The 12,390-nt window shown below is 33.0% G+C and overlaps 1 protein-coding gene across 1 annotated transcript; it reads right to left on the bottom strand.

The window, feature by feature from the left end:
* Positions 1-6,261: 6,261 nt before the first annotated feature.
* LOC125214260 (protein BONZAI 3-like) lies at positions 6,262-11,458 on the bottom strand. The gene is made up of 16 exons (XM_048115198.2): positions 11,152-11,458; positions 10,199-10,246; positions 9,634-9,782; positions 9,483-9,531; positions 9,308-9,364; positions 8,924-9,103; positions 8,698-8,832; positions 8,395-8,456; positions 8,184-8,283; positions 7,998-8,112; positions 7,835-7,911; positions 7,417-7,554; positions 7,046-7,210; positions 6,846-6,959; positions 6,664-6,760; positions 6,262-6,579 (listed from the first exon to the last, which is right to left on the bottom strand). The coding sequence occupies exons 1-15, from the start codon at positions 11,314-11,316 to the stop codon at positions 6,734-6,736; spliced, it is 1,581 nt and encodes a 526-aa protein (XP_047971155.1). The 5' UTR covers positions 11,317-11,458; the 3' UTR covers positions 6,262-6,579; positions 6,664-6,733.
* Between the last annotated feature and the right edge of the window lie 932 nt (positions 11,459-12,390).

Here is a 12,390-nt window from a genome sequence, read left to right as displayed (position 1 = left end):
TGGAGGACTATTGGCTTAGTGATGTGAGCCATGCAGCGGAAGATATTTTTGGGAGGACTCTCACGTCACTGTGAATGGTCTTAATTGATGCAATGATATCTGCGATTTTAAACAATATAATTATAATAACTAAAATTTGATAAATCTGTATTCTCAAATTCACACAAATCACAAATCCGAATTCAAATTTAGTTTCAAATTCTACTAATCAAATTATACTAATATATGGAGTATTTGATTAGATTTTATTAATCTGAACTGGTTTATAAAAGCATGTTATATCATTGAAATTTGAAGGAACGTAAATTAAATTGGATTATGAAAATAAAAAACTCGCTAAGCATAATGTATTATGTGTGTATATAGCTTCTTGCTTTTCTTCCCATTCCTCCATTATCTTCTTCCTCAATAGTAGTAGTACAATTCAATAACCCTGGCTGGATGCCTGGATCAGTTATAAATTCTAAGATTATCTTGCTCAGGGTTATGGTTATAAATTTTTAATTTAAATTTTTTTACTTTCTAAAAGTTATAGAGAGAGGAGAGAGAGAATATGAGGTAAAGTGATTGAAAAGGTGAAATGAAAAATATTATTTCCAGTACTCAAATTATAAGAAAATATCATATCTAATTACAGGGAGATAGAGAAAATATTACTATATTCAGTATCTAGATATGAAAGTTCAAAAATGTCATCCATGCCTTAGGGCATTTTTTGTTCAAAATTGTGATGAATAGTGAAAAAGTATCATTAATATGATTACACCTTAATTAAGAGACTACCCATTTTTAAAGTCCGAGGACAACGCGTAGTATAGGGACCATTTGCACAGTTCACTCAAATTCTTTTTGTTGGAAATAATACCCCCTCTGTCCCATTAAAAATGACAATTTCCTTTTTTGTTCGTCCTATAAAAATATCTCATTTTCATTTATGGAAAGTTCTCCCAAACTCATTACTCATATAATGTGAATCCCATTATCCACTAAAACTATTTTAACTATTATTCTTCTCATTTCTTTTACTTTATTAATTATATATTAATTCATATGTCATGCAAAGTATATTAGTTCATTTGGTTTGACACGGTTTTAATGCATAATTGGAAAAGTAAGAGAGAATAGAAAAAAAAAGTTTTTAAAATATTGTTAGTGGACAATAAATCTCTTCATTAAAAAGAAAGGAGTTGCCAAAATTAGAAAGTTCATATTTTCATGGACGGACAAAACATAGAAATAGTTCACATTTTTAAGGATCAGGGAAGTATCTTTTATATATTTTTATTAGATAGAGCATACAACTTTAGTCAATATTTTAAGTTTTTAACGCAAATCAAATGTAATTTCATAGTAATAAACACTCCATGGATAAAGTTTCCCCTACGTTATAAAGTGACGTCATATAACATGATGTATGAATGATCAGTCGTCAAAGTCATAATAGTTGCCATGAATTTTTATAAATAAAAGACTAAAGACTAAAAACCAAATTAATCACTTACGGTTGCCTTTAAAAAATTTAGTTCTATATATTAACTTTGTTATTTTTGAGTTTCAAACATTATGCTTTTATTTAAAGTTAATAACTCCATAAAACTTAAAGGTAAAATGTATTATGACTAAATTTATAATTTAATTATAAATCTAAATAATCTGATTAATCTAATTAATATTAATCTGATTAAATTAGTGATAATTAATAAGGTTGATTAGATTAAGAAATTAAGTCACTAATTTGGTTAAATTATGTTTGACTGATGAGTTTTTAATGGAATTATTAACTTTGGATAAAACATATTGTTTGGAACCAAAAGGTAATAGACTTAATGTATAGGACTAAAAAAAATTTAATACCAAATATAAAAGATCAATTTTTGGACTTTTGTCTAAATAAAATTTCTTCTTTCTATCAACCTTTTGAAATAATATAAATTATAACAGTTTCAGTTCCATGCCCATTGTAACGTAATTTTTAAATTTTTGTTTATTTATCTGTAAAAGATTATTCCATTCGTATATGAGATAGTATCACAAATGAAAATAATTACTCCCTTCGTCTGGTATTAGGATTTTTATTTAACTTTAATATGAGTTTTAAGAAATATATTAAGGAAAGTGAATGGAAAAAATAGTGAAATATGAAATTTATTTTTATATATTAGTTTTATAATAAAATGTGAGTAAAATGAGTTAATGAAATAGTGCGACGCAGTAAATGTATTGTGGAAGCATGCTGGGGCACATATATCAAACGAGGTCAAACGTGCTCGTGCCGCTTACAGTCAAATCATGCGAAGCATGTGCACGATTCGTGCACTTCGTGCACATGAGGCACATTGTGCAAAATTGAATTTAATCTATTAAATGAAATTCCTTTAAGCTAATGTTAAAATTATACAATGACTCGTACTTTGGCATGTGAATTTAAAAAAAAAAAAAAACTATACTTAGAAAAACGACTTGGTGTATTTATTGGGATGCGGGTCTTTCATTTTATAACGTCATTTTATCATATTTTGGTTTCATTTTATTTTTTAATTCTAAGGCAAATCATGCAATAACATATCATACTAATTAACATTTGTTGTTTGTTAACAAAAAGAATTACTTTTGTAAATAATTATGCTAAGTGGAAAATATATTTTTGTACTCGCATGCTTTAAAAGAGAAAAGAGTTGTAAATAATAAGGATTTAAATCATGCTCGTTCTGGAGATTGCAAATTACAGAACAAATAAATGAATAATATTATATTCATTCATAAAAGAATGATCTTATTTGTCTATTTTTATCATCAACTAAAATTTAATCTCTCTTATCTATTTAGTATTTACGATAAGTTTTTCTATTTAGTAGCTAGGTCCAATCTTCCATCAACCATATTCTTTTATTTCTATTTCTCTTTTATTTAACTATGTTTAAACTGTGAAACTTATACTCTCTCTATATCTCATAAGAATATGCATTTTTTTCATTTTTAATCCGTTCCACAATAATATGCACTTTTGAATTTTGAAAATTCCTTTATTTCTAATGTGGTAAGTGGCGGAGCCAAAAATTTCATCATGGGGGGTCCAAATTTAAACTTAAAAAAAATTACATAAATTAAATTATAAGGTTCAAAATATAAAAATTAAATGCAATCACATCATAACATTTGTCTTCTATTCTTCATCTTTTGAAATCGCTGCATGATAAATTCATTGGTAACTTTAACAAACACATCCTTTTCTATATAAGGAACTAAGCAATCATTCAACTAATGAAGAATCAACGGAAGAAAGTTTCTTGAAATAACGATCCATATACCTACAAAAATAGTCAACAATGATTAAGTTTGCAAAATATAAATCATACACAAAAAATGATAAAGTTCATCTTATTCTTCACAACTAAAAGAATAAAGAGTAAACAAAATATACAATATGCTCAAATCTATAATGTTAGTTGTCACAAATCAAATAATGCAAAACTATTAATGCATACACATCAAATTAAGAATAGGGGTTAAAGAATTCCAACACAGAACCGCCGTAGCATTGAATTACATAAGCTATCTTCTTTCTCCCCATTTGAATTTTATGTGTACCAATTTAGAGCTTGAATATGATTATTTAGGTCTCAATTTACATAACTATTGCAGTCAATAAAAAAAAACAACATATATAGAAAAATCAATTGAATTATATTTGTGTTTTAAAATATACCTAGTTTTAGATAATCAGATTTCAGATAACGTTGCAGAAGGAGTAGAACTGTGGCAGAAGGAGAAAACTAATTAAGAGAAACGATTTATGGTGTATAATTTTGCTGAACTATCTTTAATATTAGATATATATTATAAATTATAATTAATGTGAAATTACTAAAATACCCCTGTGATTTTTAAAAATTAGTGGGGGGACCATGGGCCCCCCTGGCCCCACCCTCCCTCCGCCCCTGAATGTGGTGAAACCCGTTATCCACTAATAATATTTTAATTCATTTTTCTTATTCTATTTCTTACTTTTCCAATTATTATTAAAACTCATGTTCAACTAAAAGTATGTACTTTTGTGGGAGGATGAAGTATTGTCTACAAGACTACTGTCTATGATTAAATGTCTCATATTTGACTGGTGTGAGTTTTAAAAAATTGTTAAATATAGGAGTATTAAGAATAGTTGGATAGAAAAGTTAGTAGAACGTGAGTCTTACTTTTATATTACTCCCTCCGTCCCGTTCAAGATGACACGTTTTCCTTTTTAGTTTGTCCCAACTAAGATGACATATTTCCTTTTTTGGTAACTTTCTCTCTCCAATTAATACACTCAACCACTTTTTCTCACTCCTATTAAAATATTCATCTTTCTTTATCTCTCTACTTTAATACTCACATACACCTTCTCTCTCCAATTAAACACTTTAACCAATAACTCTTAAAATCCCGTGCCGGCTAAGCAATGTGTCATCTTAGCCGGGACGGAGGGAGTATTAGTTTTATAAAAAAATTTAATTATTTTATAAAGAATAGTTGGTGAACTGATAGAAAAGGAAAAATGATAGATGGAGGGAGAATAATTTTTTTTATGGAGGGGTATAGTACATAACAAAGACCAAAAAGGTTGACGAATATTTATCATTCGGAATGACTTTGCTGCCAGAATCAGACCATGACGTACTAACTCATGACATTTATGATGAATGATGTTATCTTAGACTTTTTTTATTCTTCATATTTAATTCAATCAACACAAGATCAGCAGAAAATTATAAGGAAGAAACTTAGCTACCATTGCTCCTACAAACCATAACAACCACCATTGTTGGTAAAACAAAATTCAAGTGGAAGAACTATGCAACTTCTGAAGAAATTCATCCTTTCAAAATTATATACTCTATCCGTCCCACAAAAGATGTCACATTTTCCTTTTTAGTTTGTCCCACAAAAGATGTCACATTTCCATTTTTGGAAAAAGTTCTCCCTCACATGAATATAAAAATAATATTTTATTTCTTCATTTAACACACAAAATAAAACCTCCTAAAATTCTATGTCGTCCCACAAGTGTGACATCTTTTGTGAGACGGAGGGAGTACCAATTAATATATCAATCAGAATTGATCTAAATGCCATGTATGTTCATGAAGCTTGAGGAGACGGTGTAGATGCGATAGTCGGGAGCCACTCCAATAGGGCCTTATTGACAAGCTCTGGAACCTCGTCGTGTGGGCAGTGACCTGCCTGCAAGTTTACGAGGGAAGTACCTGGATAGAACTCTTTGATACGAAGAGCCTTTGCAGGGCCCACCCAAGGATCTAAGTCCCCCATACCAAGAGCAACGGTTCAGCACGCTATCAAGTGTATACTTTCTTTGGTTGGTCATGAATTGCATCATTAGTCTGCAGATATTAAGAAACTTAAGGGGGTGTTCGGTTGGCAAGACTAAATCTCATGATTAAATATATATATCATGTTTGGTTCATAAGATTAATCCCCTCAACTTAATCCTAGATGGATAATCTCATGATTATTAGTTATGACAACCGAATGTCACCTTAGAAAATTAATTAAACTCCTATCACGGATGGGACTTGCTTTACTTGTTCAACTTCGTACCTGTAGTATACGTCGCCAGCGTTTTGATCATCTGCCGGCCTTGTTATTGAATTGATTAGATAGTCATCGACGTTTGCAAAGTTGACATACACCTGAGATAATTTTCATTTTCCTTTCCTTTTTTTTACGTCATTAGGTTAGGTGAATATGGGGTAGGATTAAATAAAGGGAAATTGGTCTCTAAAAGTCTAAAATCATAAACTTTGGCCAAATTTTTTATACTTTCCACGAACTTTTAAATTGATCTATAATTCACAAACTTTACATTTTCTTTGTTATTTCCCATGGCAACCCAAATAAGATATCTTCGGCAAAAATCTTATTATACGTGGACAACCGTGAAATGTTTATAATATTTTAGATTACATTTTAAGTTCGTGACAAGTAGGATAAAAAGCTACGTAAAAAATTACGTTGATAGTAGTAACAAGTAGGACAAAAAAATGCACGGAAGTTGGTTGGATATGGTGATGATTAACCTACCATGGAAAATAACAAACAAAATGTAAAATTTGTGATATTTTAGATTAATATTAAAGTTTGTGAAAAATACTAAAGTTTAACCAAAGTTCATGGTTTTAGGACCAATATCCCTTAAATAAAATGCCTCATAACATTATGAAAACAAAAAAACAGTAGTAGCACTGTCAAGAATGAAGGGTGTAAAGGAAAAGTGTGAAGCATCTACCATTAACAAGATTCCTTTAATCCTTTCTCATGCAACTTGATTGTCTTGAGATAATATCACTCTTTGACAATATAAATGAAAATATAGTTACTCCATATTAACAACAGCAATTCCATTTCAACAATAAAAATCAAAACAAATTGTGAAGTGCAAAGTAATGTAGACTAGCTTAGTTTCGAATTTGATCTAAAACGGAGGAACATTGAGGGGCTTGAAATCTCTACAACGCATGTAACTCAGAAACTGCGACGGCAGTTCTTCGAGAAGAGACTGAACCACGGATATTTGACCGGCTGCACGAAACCAACACGGGTTAACAAAATCTGACTCCGTTACATTTTCATGTTACATCTTTCTAGAATTTAACATACACTCACCATGCACTTCGCGCATTGGAACGAACTGAACAATGTCGCGCGTTGCCACCCTTCCGCTAGTGCTCTCTAATCACCGCCCCTTGTCAGCGTCAAGAATCTTAAGCAAGAAATTTGGAAATTTTTAGCATCCTTAATACTACAAGAAACCCCCATTAATTTTAAGGATGAGTTTTGAGACATACTTCCATATCCTTGAAATCTGCATCTCCAACTCCAACGATGAGGATTGAGAGGGGTAAGTCGGATGCCTTCACCACAGAATTTATTGTTTCTTTAAGGTCAGATACCACGCCGTCCTACATATTTTAAAGCCTTATTACCAAGATGAATATAACAAACACAATTTGGCAAGTGGAGATTAGGGTTTTTCTCAGTTGCTTACTGTTATAATCAAGAGAACGTAATACTTGGCTTGGTTACAAGAAAGAGAGTGACCAGCGATATCTGCAGCCTTGTCTATAACTCGGCCAAATAGCGTAGGTCCAGAGAGACTGACGTTGTGTAGAGCGGCCGAGTAAGCAGCCATAATACCTTCGACACCTTCTACCTGAAGTGATTAAATAAGACAACGGAACATTCAACAATTTGCAGATGTTCAGAATGGTATATGTGTAGCACATTTTAGACAACAGTAAGAGCATCATCTCATGTGTTTCTCTGCAGTAGATATGCAATACCCTTTGCATTCAAAGGGCAGATCATAACTAATAAGGAGAATCTCTGATCAATCAACTAATTAGACATTGTATTTACCTCAAAATCAGTTGGACTTCCGTTTAAGTTAAAACAGTGAGATACAGATCCATTGGGTGTTATCCCACCAAATCCCCAAGCAGGAAAGCGTCTGTCTGAATCATAGAACTGTATCACCTCCCCGACCTCCATTATAGCCTGCAATGTGTTTTTAGCAACAATCATTTAGATATTCACATAGAGTAATATTTAAACAAGCAAATGCAAATACACATGTATATGCATACTTATATATAGATCTTCTGTGGGCATATGGCCAAATGAAGTTAATGGAGTTTACAATCGAGAATTTTAGGTGAAGAACTATTTCTCATGGTCGGATAACTGCTATACGAATTAGTTAGCTAAGATTTCTTTAGATTCTTGAAAATCACCCATCATCATAGTCTATAAAATTGCCATAGTTATTCAGTGTTACCTGCTGGTAGGCATTGAGGCGACCTGAATGATCAATGTAATGCAGAGATCCCGGAGTTGTGGGTTTTCCATTCGAAGCTGAAGATACATATACGCATTATTCAGGTTGCATTATGAACCATGGGAACAAGTAGAGTTTTGTAATGGGGAATCAAGTTGTGTACCAGTGAAGTCAACAGCAACCATAAAATTGAGTTCATATCCACTGGAGATGTAGTCAATAAAGCTATACAGTTGTTTCTCGACAAATCCATCGACAAAAATTTGACTTTTCATAATCTGGATGAGCATATGTTAGAACTGAGAACAAGTTGCAACAGCAGATACAGAAACTTGGGGAGATTGAATACCTTCTCATGGTGCCTGAATGCAGAAGGCGGTGAGATGAGATTAGCACAAGCTCTACTTTGGTGAAGGGCTTCAATTTCTGCAACGGATTTCTGCACTTTTCTGTTGACAGAAGGAGAATGTTGATGTACATTATCATAATGGAGTACAAAAGTGAAGGAAAAGGAGTGAAATGCAATATACAAATGGTGAGAAGAATGGAGATATATGTACCCGATCAGTACATGATTTCCATTGGTGTTGAAATCAAAACACTCAATAAGCAAGGGGTTCTCCTTCAAAATACAATACATAGATCAAATCAGAAAAAAGTCAAGGAGTTGGACAGGAAATTGACACCTTATGGAGTTGTAAACTTTGTGATTCGTGTTTTGTTAGATAGAATGAAAGTAAAAGGTTGAAAATTGCATATGCTTATGGAGAGATGACTATACAGATTGAAACATATACACAATGGAATACACATGTATAGGACATTTTCCTCTCCCCATAAATGCAGTTGCAAGTAATAGCTACCTTGCTCATAAATTGTTGCATGGTTAGGCACAGAGGTTTCCATGTTGGATTCAAGTTGTTGTTCACGACTTCAGTCTTGCAAATAGGAATATAACCTCCGTTCTCAGAAGCTCTAGAGATTCTTAAGAAAGGATCCTGCAAATCAATTTATAAGAAAAATGAGTGAAACCAGACACTTGAAATGGTAGTTGACCATCTCAACAACTGTGGATCTGAAGATACTTACACTTGTGGAGAATGTGTCTTTGTTTTCTAGCGCTGAACAACGGAATCTAAGCTCTATGGCATTCCTTGAAGCAACAGTTTCATCTGCACGCACAGTTAATGTCCCCTTATTTCCCGAACCTCTAATTCCGTCGGTATTACGCAGATTCAAGGTCAAACTCCGGTCACGTTTAGTAATAATCTGCAGTGGAAATTTGATAGTGACAGAATGATGATCAAATTACTCCAAAATGGACGGTTATAAGGCAGAATATGCGTGCAAAATGTGGATTAGACTTGCCTAGAAATGTGCAGAAATGCTAGAACTGAAAAAGGCACATAGAGGTGCCACATTCACAATTGAACAACATAATCCAACAACAGTGTAGAAAAGAAAAGAACTCACCTCAGAGACAGCACAGGTCGTTTCACCAAGGAAATCTTGGTCTTGCAATTTCAGCGTCTGAAAAATTAACAAAAAAATTGACTTAAGTATTTGGAAATTCCTAACTATTTTGGACATTAAGTGACTTGGTATTATCTCAAGTCCACAAAAATGACAAGCCAGAAATACATCATACCTTCACAGGTAAATTGTGATATTTAGAATCGACATCATACACGCGAAACCTGGAAAAGGTGATATCAGGTCAATATAACTAGTTTAGGTTTGCAAAGGGAAGGTGAGAAACAGATCTCAAAGGAAACGAATCCAACACATGATTCACTTACATTAGCGTTTGAACAACCTCAAACTGATATGTAATATTTATCTTCTGAATCCAACTCGGTTCTAGACTGTTCAATATTACTTCGGTGCGGCCTATCTCTTCAAGCTTCCCGTCCCTTCTCTTCATGTAAACCACTGCCATAGGATCACTCTGAAATAAAGAAAAATATATGCACCTTAAATTACCTATAAGCAACTACAGTAGAAATAATATGGTCAGTGAACAGTAAATCAAGACTTGCTAGATCAGAATGGACAAAGGAATGAATCCATGCATGCTGCATGTCAATTCTATTCTTTTAAAAAAAAGGGAAAGGAAATAAGCTATTTGTCCACAAAAAATAAAGACAAAAACATTGACCTAGACACAGAACACAAGTCAACAGCAAGTAAACGACTAATTACCTTTAAAAAAAAAGGAAAAGGGGGACAAGAAATAAGCTATATGGTCCACAGAAATAAAGACAGAAACATTGGCCAAGAAACAGAATAATAAGACACCTTATACAACAGAGAATATAAAACAAGATAACACGTCCCAAGATCCTACTTAAGCTCTTCTTTTACCTTGGATGTAAAATCGAGATCGAGAAGCTTTGAAGCCGATAGAGACAGCTGCAAATAGAATAGACAAAATGTTACAATGAGAGATAAAACTAAGTCCTTCATCAAGGTTTGGTTATCACTTTCCACTATGAACAGTTGAACACCATTGTTGATTAATGAAGGGATCTCTTTGTTAATGTTTGTCTTTAAAAATGTGAACAGAGGAAACCAGCGTAAGTAGTAATAAGTCACAACACTCAAAGGACCCGACTCCACTTATTTGAAGGTAAACTATTTTTCTGAAATTTGATTCAGTAAACATCATCAACCTCTGTGTAATTCGTGAAACAGGACCCCATCAATATGTAAATTCGAAGCGTGAAAACTGGAGGGATATTCCATGAACCAAAAAGATATTTACATTGTGTTCTTAGGTGGTGGATTTTGAAAAATGTAGGGTTCTTCAACAGTAAAGATGCAACGTTCATGCAAAAAACTACAGTAGCTTTTGAAGTCAACCTATTATATATAGTCTTGTTCAGTCATCTCCCACCATTTACCCCAAACTCAAACCTATTTCTGAGTATTTGTATCACCAAAACGTAATTTACCTCCAACATTTTAACCGGACTCATATTTGTATCACCAAAAAGTAATTTACCTCCAACATTTTAACCGGACTCAAATTTTACTTCACCAAAAAGTAATTTTACTCCAATCATTTAACCAGACTCAAATTTTACGCCATTTTTTAGTATATGTATCACACATCAATATTTGTTGTTGTTTCATAGACAATCGCAAAATTAGGTTTATATTCGCAGTATGATCGGAGAAGTTTGGTATACCAAAAACTAGTGTATGGTCGGAGATGGTCTTGACCTAAGCAACCACTTAGGAAAATCTATTAAATAAGGGAGTGGAATTAAATATTGCAACATGCTTTGATGAACAGTGTATCGAAGATTCGCTACCTCAATTTGCGTGCAAAGACTGTGTTCTCCTCTAGCCCTGAAGAAGAGGTCGACGGCGTCGTTAGGGCCAGAAGCGGCGGCGGTGGCGGTTGCGGTGGCGGCGGCGGTAGTGGCTCCACCAACCGCCTGCTTACCGCCGTTAACATCGGAGAAGCATTGCCCCATGATTTAGAGTCGAGAAAATGTATGCAATTGTGTGTCAAAATTCGAAATCCTTATTCTATAGCCATCCGATCATCGAGGGTTTTATATACTCAAATTTACGCGCTAAAATTTACCTAATTTTGGGACTGAAATCTAATTATGTGTGCTTGAGGGAGTTGCTCTGAATTGAATTAGGTATTATAATAATCTTTGCAGTGCAATTTTGACAAAATTTACACGAGTCTTGAAGTTTCACGTGAAGTGTGATCGTTGCCAAACATAGTATTTATACACTTTAATACTATTCTTGCATTACATACAATTATACGCGTGAAACATTCACTACTTTTATAAGCATAAACATTCAATATTATAATGATATCTTTACAATTTTTACACGCTGCAACGATAATAAGTAAAAATTTGATAAATCTGTATTTTCAAATTCACACAAATCACAAATCACGAATCCCAATTCAAATTTTGTTTTCAAAATCAACAAATCAAATTATGACGTCTTATTAGTTTTTTTTAAAAAAAACAGCATGTATTTAGTTGACAAATTAGTAATTACTAGATTTTATTAGTCTGAACTGGTAAAGAAAAGCGTGTTATTTTATTGGAATTGGAATTGGATTATAAAATTGAAAAGTCGCAAAGCATATATAGATTCCAAGCTTCAATATATTTATATAGCTCCTAGTTCTTCTTCCATTCCTCCATTCTCTCTTCCTCAATACTACAATTGAATTTCCCATAAACAGTCATACAAACACTATTCATTTATGGGGCAGCCATGGCGGGGCCCGCTACAGCAGCGGCTTAACCCTGCTGGATCAGTCATAAATTCCAAGATTATCATGCTTTGGAGAAAAATATTATTTCAAGCACTCTTATAATAAAATATTATATTAATATTGAGATAGAAATAGAGAAAATATTATACTCCCTCCGTCCCGCTTTAGCAGTCCCACTGCACTCGTTTTGTAAAAACGATGATAAATAGTTAAAGTGGAGAAACAATAAAGTAAAAAAGAGAATAATGTAGATAAGACTCTTCTCTACATTATTCTTTTTTCCTTTATTATTTTTCCA

Source organism: Salvia hispanica, chromosome 3 (genome assembly GCF_029641045.1).
Source record: "Salvia hispanica isolate PSC_SH4W2 chromosome 3, Shi_PSC_v1, whole genome shotgun sequence".
NCBI lineage: Eukaryota > Viridiplantae > Streptophyta > Magnoliopsida > Lamiales > Lamiaceae > Salvia > Salvia hispanica.
This window is presented reverse-complemented; position numbering and strand designations above follow the sequence as displayed.